This window comes from Squalius cephalus, assembly GCF_949319135.1.
Source record: "Squalius cephalus genome assembly, chromosome: 20".
Lineage (NCBI taxonomy): Eukaryota > Metazoa > Chordata > Actinopteri > Cypriniformes > Leuciscidae > Squalius > Squalius cephalus.
This window is the reverse complement of record NC_137141.1, coordinates 7,384,355-7,407,803: the sequence shown is the minus strand read 5'-3', so window position 1 is coordinate 7,407,803 and position 23,449 is coordinate 7,384,355. Positions and strand designations below refer to the sequence as shown.

Here is a 23,449-nt window from a genome sequence, read left to right as displayed (position 1 = left end):
TCTTGAAGCCAGATTGGTTGACATCCAGCTGGTTGTTCAGAGACAAGAAGGATGTTACTTGGTTGAAAACAGCTCTTTCAAGTGTTTTTGCAATGAATGGTAGGAGAGAGATAGGTCTGTAATTCTCTACAAATGATGTGTTTAGTGGATTTTTAAGCAGTGGAGTAACCTGAGCCTGCTTGAATGCTGTAGGGAAAGTGCCAGTATGTAGGGATGAGTTGATGATGTGTGTGAGTGCTGGTAGAAGTGTGGGAGAGATGGCTTGTAGAAGGTGTGAGGGGATGGGGTCTAGAGGGCAGGTGGTAGGATGACTGGAGAGGAGAAGTGTAGATACTTCTTCCTCGGTTAGCGGAGAAAAGGAGGACAGAGGGATATTGGCTGTGGATGGGGTCAGACTGGGTTCCTGTGTGTGTGGAGCTGAGAACTGACTGCTGATAGTTGTTGTTTTGTTGGTGAAGAAGTTTGCAAAATTGTCAGCAGTTAAAGAGGAGGCGGGTGGTGGTGGAGGTGGACAGAGGAGAGAGTTGAATGTCTTGAAAAGTGATCGTGTGTTGGAGGAGCTGTTGATCTTGTTGTGGAAGTAGGAAGATTTTGCAGCATGAACATCAACAGAAAAGGAAGAGAGGAGAGATTTATACATACTCAGGTCAGATGTGTCTTTTGATTTCCGCCATTTCCTCTCTGCTGCCCTGAGTTCGGTCCGGTGTTCACGAAGAACCTCAGATAACCAGGGGTTGGAGGGAGTAGCGCGTGCTGGCCTGGAGGAGAGAGGGCAGATATTGTCTAGAGAAGAAGTTAGTGTGGAGAAAAAGGTTAGTGTGGAGCAAGTTAGTGTGGAGCAAAAAACTATGTTTTAGGGACAAATTTGTACCCAGAAGTAACCAAAATCTCCAAAAACCTCCCTTCAGGGACGTCCTCATTTGTATATATGGTAGAAAAATAAAGTAATTAAAGGTCCCATTGCATGAAAATTTACTTTATGAGGTTTTTTAACATTAATATGAGTTCCCCTAGCCTGCCTATGGTCCCCCAGTGGCTAGACGTTTTGATGGGTGTAAACCAAGCCCTGGGTATTTTTGAGAAAATTAAAGCTCAGACGGGCGAATCTAGAAATCTTCCCTTTATGTCGTCATAAGGGGAAAGGTCACCTCCCCTTTCTCTTCTTTGCCCGCAAAGAGAATTTGTCCCGCCCATGAGAATATGAGCTGCGCGAGCGCGATATAGTTTTTTCCTCGAGAGACATCATGGCTTGCAAACGAGTGAACGAACGTCTATAGAATGTCCATTTAGATAGGTGTGTGTGTGTGTGTGTGAATCAAGATTAGTCCAGTGGTTCCACTGCACATTTTAGATGTTGCCCTAATAATCAAACACGCCTGATACTATGGAAGCTTGTTACCGCCATGGATAAAGCCAAGATGAAACATAGTGATCTTCACATGTAAGTAACTTAGCTGTCATTGTAATAAAAAAATAAAAAAATATCACATTCTACAGTCAAGCTCACCAGGAAAACATCCTTACCCTTGTGATATCACAATTAATAAATTAGATATGTTACACTGATGAAATATGTAAAAAAAATAATTAAATAATTAAATATGTAAACTGAAACCAATAATAATTTTATTGAGAAACCACAATGCTTTTGGACTTTTCTGTTAATATGAAACGTGCCCCATTTATAGAATGAACCATTTGTTACCTCTAATCTATGTGCCAAAAATTATTCAATTGTTGCAATCAGTGCCAAAATATATTGTTTAAATAATTGAAATAGACAAATGCCATTCTTGAATACATTATTCATATATCAGAAGAAGACATTATTGTAAATTGTGAAAATAATAATAATAAAATTATAAATAAATAAAATACTGATCAAATAAATTCATGAAGCATGTATCTATCTTTATTCAGATCACTCCTGAAACACCTAAGTATTTCAGTGTGATGCAATCTTGCAGAAATGATTTGATAGATCTGTTGCTTGATGATTTATTTCACAGCAGTTGAACTGTCCTACAACAGAATTATGTTAAATGTGTTGTCTTGTTGTCTAGTCTAAAGTTGTCTAAATGTACAGCCTGCTGAATTATCACATAAAATTCTATAAACTGTGTGCACTGACACAACAGATTGCAGAGGTTACACAATGTTATTCATCAGGCAGCATATATATATATATATATATATATATATATATGTAAATCAAATGTATTGTGAAGCCATGAGACCTTTAGCTGCCAGTGTAGTTAATATTAAACAAGAACTTTGATCTTGTTGAAGCTGAAGCATTTCTATTTCTTCATTTCATCATCTTCAGCATCAGAGATCTGGAACACGACAGTTTTCTTTTTACGTTTCAGCACAATGAAAACTGTAGAAAATGAAAAGCTGACTCTAAGACGGGAGTTGGGGCTCACCAGTGCTGTATCTTTGGTTGCAGGCATCATGATAGGTTCAGGAATTTTTATGTCTCCACAGTTTGTACTGGTGTACGTTGGGAGTTCAGGGGCAAGCTTGATCGTCTGGGCAGTGTGTGGTATAGTATGTATGTGTACTGCTTTGTCATATGCTGAGATGGGCACCATTATCAGAGAATCAGGGGGCGACTATATCTATATACTGCGAATTTATGGACCTTGTCCTGCATTTTTTGTGGCCTTTGCAAGCATGTTTCTGATTAAGCCATTTGGGATTATAGCTGGTTCTCTGAGCTTCGCTAAGTATGCTGTGGCACCATTTTACACAGGCTGTACACCACCCATGCTGGTGGTAAAGTGTATTGCAGCAGCATGTATCTTGGTGAGACCGGAGACCGGAGGTGAGATTAACTGAGTGATTATTGATGTGACTATTGATGTGATGTAACTAAGTGACTATAATTGAGTGATTTAGTTTTCTGCAATGTCATGATTTGGACAGTATTGACATACCAGAAGAAATGAAGTAATAAAGTCAAATAAGATAATTTCATTACATGATTATGGTGATAAATGCAGATTTGTCACATAAAACTGCAAAATTTTATGATTTATCACTATAATAACCTCATTTATAAAGTGATTTTGTCTTTCAGGTGAACTTGCCAAGGGCACTGATGATTGCTGTTCCCATGGTAACAATTCTATACCTACTAGTCAATGTCAGTTATCTGGTTGTTATGACAACCACGGAGATGATATCATCCAGCGCAGTAGCTGTCACATGGGGGTAAGGTTCTGAGTGCTATACAATATATCTGTTTAGATATTATAATTGAGTGATTTAGTGTGATGTAGTCAATCCTATAAAATGCTATAGTGTATTATTATTTTACATGATCTTGATATTCATGTTGGGACAAGTATTTTTGTTTTATGATGTGTATGCATTTATTTGTTTTTTTTGTGAAAGGAATAAAGTATTAGGAGGGTGGGGCTGGGTGATGTCCGTTGCTGCAGCACTCTCAGCCTTTGGTTCTCTGAATGGATCTTTTTTCAGTGGAGGACGAGTGTGTTACGTAGCAGCAAGAGAGGGACACATGGTAAGAAAAATTGCCTTTGAAATAACTGAAAACAAAATGGGAACCAAATCAGTAGTTTGAGTGTAATGCAGAATTTGTAAATCACACTTTATATTATATTTCAATAACCACAAATATTAGGGTGGTTTCAGGAAAAGTGGGACATATAAGCTTTGATTATTGATAAATTGCCTTTTAATCAAGTCAAGTCACCTTAATTTATTTAGCGCTTTTAACAATATTAATTGTTTCAAAGCAGCAGCTCTAGAATAAAGTTATTGTCCAGCTAAAGTTAGTTTTGACTGATTCACTTCCGTTGCAAAGATCATTAGTTATTAACTTAGGGGGTGCTAACACAACACCGTTCTAACAGAAAACCCTTAATGCACTCCGGCCTGCTCATTTGCACAACAACAACAGTGCCTGGTGGCTCGAGAACGTAAACCTTGAAATAGGTTCCAAGATGCAAACATTGAACATTTTTGAAAAACGCTATCATCTCTGTGTAAACTTCAAAAACGTGAATCTGTGAAAACGATGACGCCGTGCACACGCGTATTACGTGTTTAGTCTATAGGTATGCGTTCAAACACAAAGTGTGCACAGGCATGTAGTTCCCTTTCGAAAGGGAACTCGCACTGCATCGATTGATGCTTTGGGGAACGTTTCAGGCATGACAGGTGCCTGAAATTACAAATCATGGCAATCCTATTGACCATCGACAGCCCATGAATCATTACCGTGCGACCTGGGAGTATATAAGGGCGCCTTGCAACATGACATTCACCTTTTTCGTCTTCAGGGACTGTTCTGTCTGTAAGAGCTTTGAAAATCAAAGGTAATTATGAAATGCACTGAGAACATTTACATTACATTTACATTTAGTCATTAAGCAGATGCTTTTGTCCAAAGCAACTTACAATTTAGGAATAAATTAAGCGAGTCACCGTGAAGAAGCAAAAACAATGCAAGAAGTGCTCAAAATACGAAGTTCAGGCGTTGTTCAGAGTAGCATAAGCCTGATAAGGGAGGATTAAAGGAAAAGGAAAGATTTTTGTTTTGTTTTGTTTTTTATTATAAGTGCTCACAGAAGAGATGGGTTTTCAGCTGTCTTTTGAATGTTGTCAAGGATTCTGCATTCTGGATGAGGGTGGGGAGAGCATTCCACCAGCATGGAACCGTGAATGAGAATGTTCTGGATAGTGATTTTGTGGCTCTCTGTGATGGAACCACGAGCCGTCACTCGTTGACCGATCGTAGGCTTCTGGTAGGGACGTAGACTCGTAGGAGCGAGTGAAAGTAGGAGGGAGCTGAGCCTGTGGTAGATCTGTAAGCAAGCGTCAATGCCTTGAACTTGATGCGACTCCCGCAAGAAGAGGAATCTGAGGGAGGTGATCCAACACAAACGCAAACAGCGTCGGTGATGGATCACCTCCCCTGAGGGCTTAATATATCTTAGCCCTCTCCTCTCTTCCACAACTCCCCAGGCGCTTCTGGCCCTCACCAGAAGCTGTGCTTCTCGTCTGGTGTGCGACCCCCTTTAGCCCTCAGGCTATTAGCCACCTCATGGGTAGAGTAGTTTGTCTCCTCTCTAAAAAAAATAATAATATTTTTTTACTGGAGAGTATATAGATTCTTTCTAGAGACTGACGCTGCAGCTTCAGATAGATCTTATGTCCGGCCCACGGGGCCGTCTGACATTTCTTGTCCTGAGTACATCGCTCCCTTTAGCTCTGTTTGATTTTTCATACAGGCTGAGCGTTTTTGCAGCCTCTCATATGAAAAAAAATAAAAAATAATAATAATAATTTTTTATCTTGAAGCTGTTGTTCCACCGAGCACTGAGGTATATCTAGGCTTATAAGCTGGCCCTCACCAGGGCTGCCTCGGTAGCTGGCCAAGGCTATACTAGGGATAGTGAAGGCATTCTGCTAAAGCATTTTCTGCCTCTGGCCTTTCACTATGTGAATGTAGGCTTTTTAGCATCCCTATATGACAGCCTCCTCCCATGGTAGGGAGTCGCTCGGCCAAGGCATTTGGGGGTAAGAAGAGTAATGTAGTCTGGTGCAGAGACATGATTGATAAAGACCTATGGTTAGGGCTTCAATAAGGCCTCCCCAGTACAATGGGTCTTTTTGGGCAGGGTTAGGCCATCTTTCGCTCTGCGAAGAGATCGTTTTTTGTTTGCCAGACCCCGCCGTACAGAGCTAGCATATGGACTTGGGCCTCCAGAGTAGGCTCCACTTACTGCTCAAGCGATGGGTTGAAGGTGGTTGGCTTGCAAGCAAGCCCCACTCCCCTAGGCTGGGCACAGGAAAATTCCTGTCACCTCTAGAGCCACTGGCAGGCCCGCACCCAGTTAAAATTCTCAGGGGCAGGTGGTTGGCACTCCCCTGTCGATACAAGGTAGTTATGAGTACTCCACTTTCAGCTCTGTATCATTCTACCTCACACCACTACGGCTCGGGTCGAGGGGAAAATTCTAACCTTCACTTCATTTTGGTTTTCGAAGTATGCTCCCTTGAAGCCAGAGCATTGCCATGAGCTGACGCCCATGTGTATAGTTGGTAGGTCCCTGAATCTGGGGCCTCCATTGAGGCAGGGTGGCTGAAGACCTTTGAATATAATTTCATTATTTAATATTATGTATCTGTATTATTATTCTTTATTAGTATTATTATCTTATGAAGTTTAAAATGCATGAGTTAGACTATAGATTGCATGGACACATGTGTTTAAGGAATATATTTTAGACACAAGGAGGGTAGCTGGGAGGATTATGTATTCTGCTTAAAGGTATGTGTAAAATGCAATGTTCAATTAGCAGAGAGTTCCAATGATGATGATACTTCAAATGTGACCAGTTGGTATGCTCTTTGCAAGAAAATTAATGTTTCAACTGATGCAAATGTACCATTTGTATACCACTAATATACACTGAGAAATAGTTTCTTAATGTGGAAAGTGGATTGTACCATTAGCATATACGTTCCATCTTTAAACAATGTTTTTCTACCTTACAAGGAAGTCGAAAGTCGCTCAGTTGTGTATTTAAGCTCAATCCTTACTGTACTACGGCAGAGAAAAACGGAAATGCATAGACCTGGCATGAATATAACATCTTCTCAGAGTTTCTCTCATGACATATGAGAATAAAGATTGTTCTTGGCAAGATAACTGGTGTCCGGTCCTGTGAATCAAATAATAATGGGGAAAAGGCTTTATTCCAAGTCTACAGTGGCGTATGTTGTACTCCCCTTGCTTAAAGGGTGTTGTTGTGTTTTTGCTGAGTACACTGCCATGGGCAATGTGGTTAAGTACCAGGATACTGTAGGTTCTGTGTAAACAGCTTATCTGCCAACGAAGGCTGCGCTGTTAAGTAGTAGGCCTCAGCAGGCCTCCTTGACGGGCAGCCCCCAAAAAGGGCTCTTTAGGCCAGCTTGCCTCGGGTGGTTGGCCTTAGTAGTTCGGGCAGTAGACTTTAACAGGCCTCCTCGGAAGAGAGTCCCAATGTTGTGGGACATACATTATAGCTGCGACCAGGTAGCCAGCCTCAAGAGGCCTCCTGTGGGTGGCCCCAATATTTTTGTTGGTGTAGTACGGTTGCCAACGGTGTTGTGTTTGTAGTAGAATAGACTTGCTATCAGCTAGTAGACCCCCCAGCAGTATGGGTAGATGGCTGACAGCACTGGCGTGCCTCAGGCCGAGTAGGCCTCTCAAATCCTCAAATGAGTTTTCGAGTGACAGGGTACACAGCCAGCAGTGTTGACGGTCAGGCACTGGCCTTAGCAGGCTTGGCTGTTAAATTCACTGGCCAATCAGACAATTGGCTTCAGTGGGGCTCTCTGGCGAGCCCCGATCATGATCAGCCAAATAAGATTTGCCACTGTATGGTTGGCCGTTTAGGCCTCCCAGAAGGCAAACCGCCAACACCGTGGGTAATTTTTGCCAGCTAGTTAGACCACTGTCAGGCGGTTGGCCTTATCAGGCCACCATGAAGCTCAGTCCCCAACCTTACTGGTCCATGACAGTCAGTTTCTTACCTAAGAAAACTTTCAGGCAGCCAGCCTTGACAGGCTGCTCCAAGACTGAGCCCCAGGACTGGGCAGCTGGCCTTAGCAGGCCACTCTGGGACTGGCCTCCCTGTAAGTGGTTTCCCAGTGAAACTGGGTTCTGGCAGCTAGTGGCCACTTGCTATCAGTTCAGCTGGCCTTAGCAGGCAACTTCTGAAGGCGAACTTGTGCCCTAAGCACGACTAAAGTGTTCACTTTCTACTGGTTCCCTCCCGAAACCTCTCGTTTATCTAGTCTACAGCCTGGTTTGCCTACCAGGCAGGCCTTGTACTCCCCTCACTGAGGGTCATTATGAGTATTCGGCCTCCTGAGTCTGGTCAAATGGTCGTAGGCCTCTCGTGAGGCCTCCCAGTTAAATCAGCCCTTGGGCCTTTTCAGGCCTTCTCAGTGCTTTGAAACATAAGCACTGGGTAGATCTGTGGATTGAGCAGAGAAACTCCCCTCGCTAGCAAGGGTTGTAAGCGCTATGCTGAGTCATGCTTTTTTTTCACATTCAAAGATGTGTTTTTAGTCTAGATTTGAACTGACAGAATGTGTCTGCTTCCCGGACAATGTTAGGAAGACTGTTCCAAAGTTTAGGTGGTAAATAGGAAAAGGATCTACCGCCAGCAGTCTATTTTGATATTCTAGGTATTATCAACTGGCCAGAATTTTGAGATCGCAATAGACGTGAAGGACTATAATGCGTTAAGAGCTCACTCAAGTACTGGGGAGCTAAACCATTTAGTGCTTTGTAAGTAATCAGCAATATTTAAAAATGTATACAATGTTTAATAGGGAGCCAATGCAGTATTGACAGAACTAGGCTAATATGGTCACACTTCCTGGTTCTGGTAAGAACTCTAGCTGCTGCGTTTTGGACCAGCTGTAGTTTGTTTATTATGCGTGCAGGGCAAACACCCATAAGAGCATTACAATAATCTAGCCTTGAGGTCATGAACGCATGAACTAACTGTTCCGCATTTTTCATTGAAAGCAAATGTCGTAATTTAGATATATTTTTAAGATGGAAGAATGCAGTTTTACAGACTGATAGAAACTCACTATGAAGAACGGAAGCAGCAGCTGTTAAAATAATTGAGCACAGCAGAGAGAGTGGCTCTAACTACAGACTGCTGGACAGCTTTAACAGCTGAGTGCTACATCACCATCACCTGCCACTACATCAGTGATGACTGGCAAATGAACTCAGCGGTCCTGCTCACAGATAGCCTGCCAGGCCGGACCACCTCGCTGAGAAAATTAATGGAGCTGTAGAACAGTGGGGACTTGAAGGCCGAGTTATTGCATGCGTTCATGACAACGCGGCCAATAGTGTTGCTGCCAACAGTCCCACCAGAGTCAAGTCAAGTCATCTTCATTTATATAGCGCTTTTAACAATGTAGATTGTTTCAAAGCAGCTTTACAGAGATAAGCGTATAATTTAAGGTAACAGAGATTGTTTCGGCTTTTACAGCAGAGTTAAGTTATTTCCATCTAAAGTTAGTTTTGATTGATTTGCTTCCGTCGCAATGATCATTTGTTATTAAATTAGGGGCCGCTAAGACGACACCATTCCCTCTACACAGACTTTAAACGCGAACCTGTGAGAAACACTGATGGCGTTCACATGAGCATTTAGAATGGGTTCTATAGTTATGTGCGTTTGAATATATGCAGGTTTGGAATTCCCTACAAGCCAAGCCTAAACAAAGTACTTGTCTTTCCCTATAAATTTTGATAAAGAATTTTATTTTATTTTGTTGCTTTGGGGTAGGAAAGCGAAACGAATTTCCCGACAACGCCTTATCTGTAGAGTGGTAGTGGGATCCTCCATAGGGAGAGACTAGTTGGCACTTCAGCACTGCGTTGTCATTGGTCCAGGCGAAGGTCCTTCGTCAGATCTGGATACGGCCTGGATCCGGCAGGCTGCAGGAAAACCTCGGGATAAACACAGACACTAAAATTAGCGTAGATGCCATTCTTCTCATGATGTAACGAGTACATCAGGATTTTTGGGAAGTGTTCCCGGTTCCGGCTGACCTAATATATGCAGCCTAACATTAAATTATAGAAGTCTATAATGTATTATGTGAAAGCTAGGTCAAAGAGATGTGTCTTTAATCTGGCTTTGAACTGACAGAGTGTGTCTGCTTCCCGGACAATGGTAGGAAGACTGTTCCAGAGTTTTGGTGCTAAATAGGAAAAGGATCTACCGCCAGCAGTCGATTTTGATATTCTAGGTATTATCAACTGGCCGGAATTTTGAGATCGCAATAGACGTGACGGACTATAATGCGTTAAGAGCTCGCTCAAGTACTGCGGAGCTAAACCATTTAGTGCTTTGTAAGTGATCAGCAATATTTTAAAATTGATGCGATGTTTAATAGGGAGCCAGTGCAGTTTTGACAGAACCGGGCTAATATGGTCATACTTCCTGGTTCTGGTAAGAACTCGAGCTGCTGCGTTTTGAACCAGCTGTAGTTTGTTTATTAAGCGTGCAGGGCAACCACCCAGTAGAGCATTACAATAATCTAGCCTTGAGGTCATGAACGCATGAACTAATTGTTCCGCATTTGTCAATGAGAGCATATGGCGTAATTTAGATATATTTTTAAGATGGAAAAATGCAGTTTTACAGATACTAGACACGTGACTTTCAAATGAAAGATTGGTATCAAAGAGCACACCCAGGTTCCTAACCGACGACGAAGACTTAACAGAGCAGCCATCAAGTGTTAGACAGTATTCTAGATTATTACGTGAGGAAGTTTTTTGTCCAATAATTAAAAACGTTTTTTCAGAATTTAGAAGTAGGAAATTACAAGTCATCCAATTTTTTATATCCGCTATGCATTCCGTTAATTTAGTGAATTGATAAGTTTCGTTAGGTTTTGAAGAAATATAGAGCTGAGTATCATCGGCATAACAGTGAAAGCTAATGCCATGTTTCCTAATGATATCTCCTAAGGGTAGCATGTACAGAGTGAACAGCAACGGTCCTAGTACTGAGCCTTGTGGTACGCCATACTGAACTTGTGATCGATGAGACATCTCATCATTTACTGCTACAAACTGATAACGGTCAGATAAGTATGATTTAAACCATGCTAGTGCAATTCCCGTAATGCCAACATAATGTTCTAATCTATTTAAAAGAACGTTGTGGTCAATGGTGTCAAATGCAGCACTAAGATCGAGTAACACTAATAGAGAGATACAACCACGATCGGATGATAAGAGCAAATCATTTGTGACTCTAACGAGAGCTGTCTCGGTACTATGGTACGGTCTAAATCCTGACTGGAAATCCTCGCAGATATCATTTCTTTCAAGAAAGGAACACAGTTGTGAGGATACTGCCTTTTCTAATATCTTTGACAGAAAAGGTAGATTCGAGATCGGCCTGTAATTGACTAATTCTGTAGGATCAAGTTGCGTTTTTTTAACAAGCGGTTTAATCATAGCCAGCTTAAAGTTTTTTGGTACGTATCCTAGAGACAAAGACGAATTAATGATATTAAGAAGAGGATCTATGACCTCTGGAAGTATTTCTTTCAGTAGCTTAGTCGGTATAGGGTCTAACATACATGTTGTAGATTTAGATGATTTAATGAGTTTAGTAAATTCTTCCTCTCCTATAGCAACGAATGAATCAAATTTTTCCTCAGGGAGACTACAATGCACTGCCTGATGCGATACTGTAGTAGACGGTTGCATAGTTATAATTTTGTCCCTGATATTATCAATCTTATAATTGAAGAAGTTCATAAAGTCATTACTGCTGTGTTGCTTGGAAACTTCTGGGCTTGAAGCTTTATTTTTCGTTAGTTTAGCCACCGTTTCAAATAAATACCTAGGATTATGTTTATTTTCTTCTAATAGGGTTGAAAAATAAGCAGATCTAGCAGCTTTTAAAGCCTCTCTGTAAGCAATAGAGCTCTCCTTCCATGAAATGCGAAATACCTCTAGTTTTGTTTTCTTCCAGTTGCGCTCCATTTTTCTAGCTGCTCTCTTAAGGGCCCGAGTGTGCTCATTGTACCACGGCGTTGGACTATTTTCTTTAATCTTCTTTAAGCGCAACGGAGCAACTGTGTCTAAAGTGCTGGAAAAGAGAGAGTTAAACGTTTCTGTTGTAATATCTAGTTCTTCTAAGCTATCTGAGATGCTGAGATGATGAAACTGATTAGGAAGATTATTAATAAAGCAATCTTTAGTAGCAGAAGTGATAGGTCTCACATATTTGAAACACGGAGTCGGCTTTGCAGCCTTGGCTAAATGCAAATTACACGAGACTAGGTAATGATCTGAGATGTCATCGCTCTGCTGCAGAATTTCAATGGCATCAACATCTATTCCATGTGATAATATTAGATCTAGAGTATGATTACAACGATGAGTAGGTCCTGACACGTGTTGTCTAACTCCAATTGAATTTACAATGTCTTTAAATGCCAATCCCAATGCATCTTTTTCATTATCGATGTGTATATTAAAATCACCAATAATTAGTACTTTATCTGCAGTCAATATTAATTCTGATAGAAAGTCCGCAAATTCTTTGATAAAGTCTGTATGGTGCCCTGGTGGCCTGTATACAGTAGCCAACACAAATCTCAAACGTGATTTATCGTTTACACTATATATTTTTACATTAAGCACCAATGCTTCAAAAGAATTATATTTAAAACTTGATTTCTTAGTGGTTTTGAAACTATTACTATAAATTACAGCAACACCACCCCCTTTGCGTTTCAGACGAGGTTCATGTTTATAACAGTAATCTTGCGGGGTTGATTCATTTAACCCATTTGTGCCCAAATTTTTCTGAATGGTTTCATGCATATAATCCTGTTAATAGTGTCCTATGTGAACATGTTCTGCATTTATTTTCCCCAGGTTTTTTTTTTTCTTTCTTGAAAATCATATTTGAATGTGCGGCAACTATAGTTGCCGGTGGGCAAATATGTTGTATGCACCCCTTCAATGTAAAATATGAATAGGAGGAGAACATTTGGCATTTATCTCAAAATAACTGCTTTCAACAGATCAATCTTTATTCATAAACAAATTTATTATGTATAAAAGTCGAAGAACATTTGATGCAGAACCAAAAAAAACTGCATCTAGCTTATAATCTCTTGAATATGAAAACACAACAAACAACAAATCCATTTGCCTTAACCATTGTGCACTGTTCAGGGTCTTTTTGACCCACATTTCTGACTTTCATTCATGGGGATAACATGGATAATTTGACATGGTTAAGTGTTTTTAAAAGATTTTTGCCCATCTTTTGGAAAATGCTGTTCTAAAAGTAACAATTTATCACTTTAACCAGTAGATGGCTGCAGAGCACCACTATTTGCTATTTGACTAACTGAAAGACATCTTTTCACAAGTTTTTCCAGTTGTACTCATATCTACATATAATGAAATCACAATTATAATAATAAAAGTTACTTTTTGTCAAAGTTTAGGCACTTTTTGTACTGAAAAAAAAAAAAAGTTATATTATGATTAGAATCAAATGAATTTGATCAATGGACAAAATTCATCCTCAAAATCAGAAACAACACAGAACACACAGACAGAAATGAAGTGGCACACTTTAAATTTGTAGTATTATATGAAAAACAGATGTTTGAAATAAATTATAAACTCTAAAAACTCCAACTTTTCTCTTTGTAACATCCTGATCAGGTTTGATTCTAATCATAATGGAACATTATTGAAAAACTGATTTTTTTTCAGTACAAAAACTGCCAAACTTTGACAAAAAGTAACTTTTATTGTTATAATTGTGATTTCATTATATGTAGATATGAATCTAACTGGAAAAACTTGTGAAAAGATGTCTTTTAGTTTGAAATTTTTAGTACTTTTAGAGCTCTGCAGCCATCTACTGGTTAAAGTGATTTTTATTTTATTTTTTTACGTTTAAAACTGCATTTTCCAAGATTTGGCCAAAAATCTTACACTAAACCATGTCAAATTATCCATGTTATCCCCATAAATGAAAGTTAGAAATGTGGGTATTTTATAAGGCAAATTTTTTATTAAAGCTACACTGTGTAACTTTTTTAGTTGATTCTTAGCAAAAAACACTTACTTCTTTCTAAAATATATGTGCTCATTAATGTATATTTACTTCTTTCAAGTAATAAAGTATTCTTTTAAGTTTATAATCTGCCATTGAAAGTACATACGGGTAAGGGGTTCGAATGCCGGTGTGGTGAATTATACGGTCACTCTGAAGTATTCGGTAACCCTGAGGACCCAAGCAATCCGATTGGTTCAAAGCACGTTTTATGGGTAATCGCTTTAGTGCCTGGTTATAAATCATACAAAATTATTTTATTATAGAAGACGTTTGTACTACGTTTTAACGAGTCATTAATGTATTTAATGTATTTTAAATGATACGTTTCATATACTAGTATTTAACCGAAGCTATAGATTGTGAAATTAAACATTTCTCGTTGTTCGTGTGTTTTTTAGTTAGCTTAGATAATAGCATAGCATACAGCTAACGTTATCCGATGATCGTGCTATGAGCTTAAACTGCACTGATACTGCCTTACCGTATTCACAGCCATTCGTAATGCAATTATAATTATGTAATTATTTTTTATCCTCAATAATCAGCGCAATATGTTACAAGTACACTTTTATTTATTAAAAGAGCCATAAAATAATATTTATTTGTGTATATTACTATTTTTGCTATTACATTTAAATAAATTACTGAATGCTAGCTATGTTTTGTGGGCATAAATATTAATTGGTTGTCTAGCCTTGACTAAAGAACACTATAATGTAATTATGGAATCACAATCTTAATGTAATTAATCAAACACCTTAATTCATATAATAATCTTTATTTTAAAGAAACAACATGTTAAAGTATGTTTTGTGACGAAATTATTTGTTTTAAAGAAATAGGGCATAATATGTTTTTTTTATTACAAGCATGTAATTTGTGTACTAATGCATATGATTTATGTCATAATAATTCTTAATACAGAACATCATACAACACAATAACATTTAATGTAATTAAATTAGAGAATCAAAACTTATATAAAAATTGTATTAAATTACACAATACAATACATAATGAATTCTGAAACTGAATTATGAGATGTAATATATTACATTTTTATTAACACAAAACTACAAGCAAAATGCACATCGTTTTAGGACATTTATAGAGCTTTTTAAAATACACAACAATACAAAGCAGCTTTAATCAAACATACTCTAGTATGTCTTTACTTTCCTAAACACTTTTGTGATAGTCCTCTGGCTATAGATTGTGAAGATTTAAAAACCATTAATGTTGAGTTAGCTGTGTTAAAATATTTAATGAACTGTAAGGTTAAAGTTTTTTGAGAGCTAATGAGACAAATAGATGCAGTGTATTTTGCTGTATGAAAAGTCAAATCTTTAGTTGCAAGTAAATTCATGTTGTCTAGGCAAGTCACCTTTATTTATATAGCGCTTTTTACAATACAGATTGTATCAAAGCAGCTTCACATTGATAAAATGAAAATAATACAACAAAGTTTGTTTCTAGAAGAAAATTGCATCATTGTCCACCCAAATTAGACAGATCAATAATATTGTTGAATATTAAATGTCCCCAAATAAGCAAGCCAAAGCCAAGGCAACAGTGGCAAGGAACCAAAACTCCATCAGTGACAGAATGGAGAAAAAAACCTTGGGAGAACCCAGGCTCAGTCGCTCAGTTCTCCTCTGGCCAACCAGCGAACAGTGTATGATTATGATCCAGGCAACATTACAGGTCAGAGGTCAGATTGGTTGTGTCGATGAGGTCGGCACTTCAGGGATGCGTCATGGTTGGGTCCACGTGCAGGTCCACCATCTAGTCTGGATACGGCCGGAGTCCACCTCACTTCAGAAACGGAGAGACTGGTTGACAATTCAGCACTGCGTTGTCGTCGCGTCCAGGCGTAGGTCCTTTATCTGATCTGGATACGGCCTGGATCCGGCGGACTGCGGTAAACCTCGGTATAAGCAGAGAGACTAATATTAACGTAGACGCCATTCTTCTTATGATGGAACGAGAACATCAGGATTTATGGGAAGTGTTCCCGGTTCCGGCTGGCCTAATCTATGCAGCCTAATATGGAATTATAGAAGTCTATAATGTGTTATGTGAATGCTAGGTCAAAGAGATGTGTTATTAGTCTAGCTTTGAACTGACTGAGTGTGTCTGCTTTCCGGACAATGGTAGGAAGACTGTTCCAGAGTTTTGGTGCTAAATAGGAGAAGGATCTACCGCCAGCAGTCGATTTTGATATTTTAGGAATTATCAACTGGCCGGAAATTTTTAAATAGGCGCTATCTGTATAAACAAACAACATATTTGAGATTGAAACAACTACATTATCGACTGAAAAACTCTTAAAACTACATTTCGTGACACATTAACAGTAGTATTTTTAAATTTCGCGGCCTTTCTCCTGCTATTGACGCAACTTGAGATTTTAAATATTAGCTATAGAATATACACAATTTACATATACAATATACAATTTAATTTAATCTTACCTTGCATATAGCAGCGGGATTTAGCATTCTACATAAAGCTACCACATAATAACACTAAAACAGCTCACGTTAGCTACAAGTTATCGCGAGAACAGATTTAGATCAGGCATACTACTGGCATACTAATTGGGTCCTCAGGGTTACCGAATACTTCAGAGTTACCGTATACTTCACCACACCGGTCGCCATGTTGCCCCTCCATCTTGAAACTACATTAGCCAAAGAGGGACATGCCTGTAAATTCAAGCTTCGCCTTTTGCGTTTTTCACTCAGTGACACCGTGACGAATGCGAGGGGGAGATTACTCGCGAGCTCGCGAGTGCCGGCAGATTTGAAAGATAGTGCGGTGTGTGTGTGTGTGTGTGTGTGTGTGTGTGTGTGTGTGTGTGTGTGTGTGTGTGTGTGTGCGTGCGTAATCACATTTGAAAGAGAGAATTAAAACGTCAACGCGACAGACAAATCAGCAAGACCATAGATAGTCAATATTGGAGTAACTTTTCCCAGATGGAAAGAGCTCATGAGGAGAAAAGATTTTAAAACGGACGCCGAGGTTGCCTGCTTTCTTCTCGACAGGTAATTCAGCCTGTTGTAATTCATTTGTGTAAATTCAAAGTTTTATAGTTGCTTGTCTAACTATAGCATGGTTGTGCATAACGCCAGAACGACCTCTAGTATAACTTCATCCTCGCGTCAATGGTGAAAAAGTATTGTTTACCTTGTAACATAAATCTGTGCTGCGACGGATCACAGGTAATGAATAGTTTTAAAGGCGCAATTTTTTAAGCTATATATAAAAAAGGACACTGTACGTTTTAGTTATTTTTAATTGCTTTTACTTTGTACACATTGTAACGTTAGCCTAATCTGATTATGCTGGGATAGCCGATTCCAAGGGTGACGTTTACCTCCTGACATCTGTCCTGTAGTTTTATTCATTTTAGACTTATTGTTTATTATTGTCATGGACGAAGTGATAACTGGAAGCCATGTTAATCTTGGAATAATACGGCCACCGTAGGAGTGAAAACGCCCTCGGAATTGACCTTTCGCCGAGCCCCGCCCCCCTTAGTTACTGTTGCTACGTCCGACAAACAAATGGTCAAACACGACCAGCGCGACAGATTGCCATGACGGAAAGAGGTATACCCGTGCGTGTCAGTGACCATTTTTGGAGCAATACCTCCGCGATATCCTCCAGATTGAGGCAAAAAGGTTTACAGTATGCAGTGGAGGGATATATTATAATATAAAAATACGCAATGAAGGAGACACGACTACTATCTACGTCTCTATCGAGGCTAATGCTTAACGTAACACCTGTTGCACCAAAAACTGTGACCCATCAGATTCTGTGACCCAAGAGGGCGCTGCTGCACATCAAAATGTGTGACCTCACTGTAACTGCCTAATAAATGAGTCAAACTTCAAAATACTGTTTTAGGGTTGATATAGCATTCCTTCAGACTAATATAGACACATGTTTAATTATTTAGAGACATCACAGACCCAGTACCACATAGGTCACAATATATGATAGGTCACAAAATATGATAGACAGCTGTCAAAATGTGTGACCTCACTGTAACTGCCTAATAAATGAGTCAAACTTCAAAATACTGTTTTAGGGTTGATATAGCATCCATTCAGACTAATATAGACACATGTTTTATTAATTAGAGTCATCACAGACTCAGTACCACATAGGTCACAATATATGATAGGCAGCTATCAAAATGTGTGACCTCATAAGATGTGCAGCAGCGCCCTCTTGGGTCACAGAATCTGATGGGTCACAGTTTTTGGTGCAACACCTGTTTTCATACACATCATTTGTGATTATGACAAAGAACAAGGAAACAAGTGTTTAAAAGCATTGTAAGACACTTACTGTTGTGTTTTTGTGTGAAAGAAAAAACTGTCTCTGAAAATAAAAGTATATTCTTATACTTAAGAATATAAAAGAAAGAAAAAAAATAAAAATAATTTCTTATGTGTGTTTTTTCGCATAACACGACTAACATTTTAAATGCTGCAAAACACATGGGAGTTATATTGCCGATGCTGTAGTTTATTTGATCAGTCACAGTATATCATTAATTTGACTTTTCAACTACAATTAGGCAGGTGAACTGAAAGCTTTTACAATAGCTATAACTTAGGCCTATATCATTGACAAAAGTATGTGGTGCATTTTATTCCAAAAATGATTTTCTTTCTCAAATTCATGCTTCAAGTTGACAAAGCACAATAAATCACACAATAACTGTTTAACCAGACATAGCCTTAATTTGCATCTAAACAACTTTCATTGATTGTCTTTCATAATGCACTTACCATAATATTTATTAGGGGGACAACAGATCACAAAAATCGCGGTTGAGACCATAATATTTATTAGTGGGGCAACGGATCATAAAACTCGCGGTTCAGACAATATTATGTTTTTTGAGTTACAGATAGGATCGTTTTTCAGATCAGAAAAACAAAACAAAAAAACCTTTAAGTAGCCATCGATACCACAGCCAGCAGACGTATTTATGCTTCGTAATGTTCGACACATTTAACTGGGATTGGGGCCGTCCACACTGTTTTATCCATTGTAGGCACCGCTCACGTTGTGTTTTCGGCTTTGGGAATGGAAAGAGCATAACTCCTCCAGACAATCTCTCGGGGTATGTAGTGTCCGATTTACAAACGCCATGGGCGCACGCTTCACCATCTTGCTAATTTTTGTCGGACCTGCTCACATAGTAACGGTTGCTATGATGTGTGATTGGACAATGGCCGTTTTGGGGGAGGGGCCGGCGAAAGGTCAATTGAGAGGAACAGAAACTAAAATTCATTGGGTAGTCATATACAATTTCACCGCTAGATGGGGGTAAAAATCACACAGTGTAGCTTTAATTTTTTTTTTCTTTTTGGAGAATTTTTCTTTTCTTTTTTTTAACATTTTGTGGAGTAAAAATGTCCAAATGAAGAGTAAAAACATTAATAAACTGAGTAAAATTACATTTGTTTAAAATATATATATTGTTACAAAATAACATTTTGTTGCCTGGGGTCTCTCAGACCCCAAACAGCCTGACTGTAAACCTCAAACGAACAGCGCACAAGGGTTAAAGTTGTGGAACATAGTGCAGAACAAAGTGCAGCCATAACAGGGCATTGTGTATCAAAAAGGTAAATGAAAATAAATAAATAGAATGAAGAAAAAAATATATCTATATAGAGATGTCATTTAAAGGGTTAAGTTATGTTTATGCACTAAACAAGACCAATAAACTTGATTTATTAACCTATTAACACAGTATACCCCATTTTCCCATGATATATGTACTTACAAGGCATTTGCCCACCGGCAACTATAGTTGCCGCTTGGACTTTTGACTAAGTATACAAAAAACTATATATCTCTTGTAAGATTTGTTTTGTTTGGCTGATTCTAGAGACCTTCATGATTATGTAGATATATATATGTCAACAAAAAATACTTATTAGTAACATGAAAATGACCTTTCTTTGGGAGCGTTTGCCTTCGCCCTGCTTCCTGGAAATAGGGGTAGGAAGTTGACAGCCTCATGTGACAGGGAGGAAGTGAATACCTTTTTTTTTCTCTTGAAATCCTTTATTTGGTTGTTTGCTTGCATTTCATTGAGAAATAAAACATGGACAACATCTAGAAAAATATTTACAAAAGGAAAATGACAACTATGTACTGCGGCAACTATAGTTGCCGGTGGGCTTAAATGGGTTTTAAAGTAATGTAATCGTTTGGTTTTAGCCAGGTTTCTGTCAAACACAGCAAATCTAGGTTATTATCTGAAATCATATCGTTAACAACGAGTGCTTTTGAAGTAAGCGATCGAATATTCAGCAACCCAAGCTTTAGCATTTGCTCATCTGTAATATAGCTGTTTTTTATTTGTTGAACATCAATTAAATTTTTAACCTTAGATGGGTTTAAACGTTTTTTGGATTTCCAAATTCGGGGAACAGACACAGTCTCTATATGATGATAGCTAGGTGAAAGAGGCTCTATGTGATAGGATTTATCTGACCTTGGTGACGCGAGGCCGCTAGCAGACGGTCGGTTTAGCCAGTCTGTCTGCTTCCTGACCTGAGCCCCAGATTGTCATGTTTGAGCTCTAAGACTATGAGCCATATTACTAGAGAGAAGAGCAGCACCATCCCAGGAGGGATGAATACCATCTCTTTTCAACAGGTCAGGTTTGCCCCAAAAACTTTTCCAATTGTCTATGAATTCTATATTATTAAGCGGAGTGTCCTGGATTTCCGTTGCCTGCTTTACACACACCCTCCAGTTGGCCATAAATGACGGATTTGCATTGTATCCATATCGGGTAATATCAGCGGCTAGTAAACTCGTTAGCCACTTTAATCACAGCACTTCAGCAACCAAAGCGCTGCAAAAGAAACATTAGCAAATGGGCCTCGCAACTCACCGGCTTACCCAGTCGTGTAAAACACGGTGGAACTCCGTGTGCGAGATGTTTGATCGGCTGGTGGAGCTGGGGTGGGCTGTTGTTGCTGTGCTGTCGGACCGAACTGTGGCCAAGCTTCAAGATGCCAGGATCCTGGAGTTGAAGGATGAGTACTGGCAGCTGATGGAGGACACACAGCCTGTGCTGTCAGCACTTAAATGTACTACCACGGTTTTGTCTGCAGAGAAAGACGTCTCCATCTCAAACACTTATCCCGTCACCTTCGGCCTCATCAATATCCACCTCATGCGCAGTGAAGGAGACAGGCCCAGACTCATCGAATTCAAGACAAAAGTGCGTTCCTCCCTCATCAAGCGAATGAATGTAAGCTAAACTTTTTATCTTAGTTTACATGATATACCTAATTGCATGCATACTTTCCTGTTATCTGCGTTGTGTTACCTATTTAGGTTTAAGCTATAAGACCCGCGAAGAATAAAACGGTTACTCCATAAAACTTTTAATTTTAATATTTATTTTATTCATAAAATAAACACCAGCAACAAAAAATATAACGTTATAAATATAACGTTATAAGTATAACACATTTATTCCTCCGCCTAGCAATGTAGTTCCAAAGAGGTTTTTTAAGCAACACATGCAGCAAAAAAGCATCATAAACGGCATTTGCACAGTAATACTAATGTAATGCGGTCACGGGTGTATGTTTGTTGAGTAATTTACAACGGCTTCGAATGCTCAACCAATCAAAATCAAAGACTGGAACTATCCGTTTTATAAACAGCATTTTTTCTGATTATTGATTCCCCATCATATACTTATACAGGTTCAGTCTGGTGAGTTTGTGTCATTTGCCCCCATGATCTCATCAATGCTGGACCCTCATCACAAACACCTGGGCTTTCTTACACCAACACAGAGACTGGCTGCTAATGCGAAACTGGTTGAACTGAGAGAGGCAGTCGAGACAGGTAGGGCGGCTATCCCACAGGCTGGGGGAGTCGAGGCTGTGTTGTCTGACTCTGACGAGGGGAGCGCAAACACTGGAGTCGCGGCCTCTCAGTCCTCTGCTATGGCACAACTCCTTGGGGAGCACTATACCACTCAATGCGAGGCTGGCATCGAAGCAGAACTTCAGAACGTTCTGAGGGAGGCTCCCTGGATTGCACCCCTACAGACTGGTGGAAAGTGAACGGAATAAGTTTCCCCGGGCTGGCCAAGTTAGCGCGAAGGTACCTGTGCATCCCGGCAACGTCAGTCCCCTCAGAGCGGGTGTTTTCGGCGGCTGGACTGACGGTCACCAGGTTGTGGTCGCGTCTGACCCCAGATCATGTCAACATGCTTCTCTTTCTCAACAAAAATCAGTAGACTGGTGCAGAAGTTGTATGTAAGTTACTAGTTGTTTTTTATGAGGCTTTGTTAAGTAGCCTAATTTGTTAAGTAGCCTAATTAATTGTTAGGTAGGCTAATCTCTCTGACCCTCTTTCTCGACTCCCGTGCCTTGGATAGTTTTGAGTTACATTTTGACAAAACCTGTCAGATCTAAGTATTATTATGTTTTTGGTTAAGTTATGGTTTAACATGATTCTTTTTTATTATTATTTATTATTTTGGAACAAACGAGGGTCTCTGTTTAAGAACGCTGGCTGGCAGCTGCAGCGCATATATAACGTCCAGTTTAACTGCCACAAGTTGATCTTCTTGTAATAAAGATCTTACCGAGGAAAAACACGCTGTATTTTTGTATTTTCATTGCATTTTTAATTTATAAAAAGTTAAATAAATAATGCATTTTAATATCAAAATATTAATGATAAATCGATAGTCGATCGTTAATTCTCCTGACGATCGACTAAGAAAATTTAATCGAATGCCCATCCCTAATTGGTATCAAAGAGCACACCCAGGTTCCTAACCTTATCTCATGGAACCAAGGTTATGTGAGTAATCGAGACGTTCCCTTTCGAAATGTTTACTCGTATTGCGTCTTTTGCGGTAGGGCTAGGCAAGGGCAAGTTATGCCCAGCAAAAGAGGGCATAACTTCTTATGACTGTGGTTGGAGCATCTGGAAAGCTTATAGTGGGTTGAGCTCCCTCTGAGGTCAACTCCAACTAGACAGAGAGAGGATTTGTGTCTGCAGCTGGGCGCCGCACAGATGTCGCCAATAGACACACCACTGGACAAAGAGCTTATCTGACAGCGCTGTATATATATACTCTTAAGGCCCGAACAAGGCAGAGTAAGTGAAGTTGATGCTCGTCTTTTGAATCAGGAAGAGCGGACAGCGTGATAACTTGTGCTCTGAACGGAGTAGAAAGCAGTTTGGGCAAGTAGCTATGCCTTGGCTTGAGGACAGCTTTGAAGTCGTTATGCCCAAATTTGAGGCAGGAAGCGCTGACGGAGAGCACTTGCAGGTTGCCCACTCGCTTGACCAATGATAATGCTAGCAGTAGTGTGGCCTTAACCCTCTGGGGTCTGAGGGGTTTTCTGGGCCCTGGAGGTGTTCTGACATGCTCTGACATTTGTGCTTTTTTCAGTTATTTATAAACATGTTAATAGCAAAGGTGTAAATTCACTCTATATAGCACAAACAGGGCTACCATAATATGCGAGCAACATGCATGTATATGTTTGAATTTTTAAGAGAATAATGTTTATGCGTGGTTATTGAAAAAAATAAAAATGAAAGTTGCTGAAATAAGACCACAAAACACATACTAAATATGTGTCAACAAGACTTTTGACTAATGAATGTTGTCGCTTCGAGTTCTGGCTTCAAATGATGTGAAAATCATCCTGCCTAATCGTTCACACACAATTTAAATCAATGTATTGTTTTATAAGACA

At 39.4% G+C, this 23,449-nt stretch overlaps 1 protein-coding gene across 1 annotated transcript in view; it reads left to right on the top strand.

Moving 5' to 3' along the window:
* LOC307148502 (b(0,+)-type amino acid transporter 1) overlaps positions 1-23,449 on the top strand; it is a gene marked incomplete at its 5' end in the record, with an annotated part of 122,267 nt that overhangs the window by 31,198 nt on the left and 67,620 nt on the right. The window contains 2 exons of the mRNA XM_079854112.1: positions 3,083-3,216; positions 3,400-3,529. Of these exons, the coding sequence (XP_079710238.1) occupies positions 3,083-3,216; positions 3,400-3,529 (264 nt within the window). The remainder of the gene's footprint in view (positions 1-3,082; positions 3,217-3,399; positions 3,530-23,449) is intronic.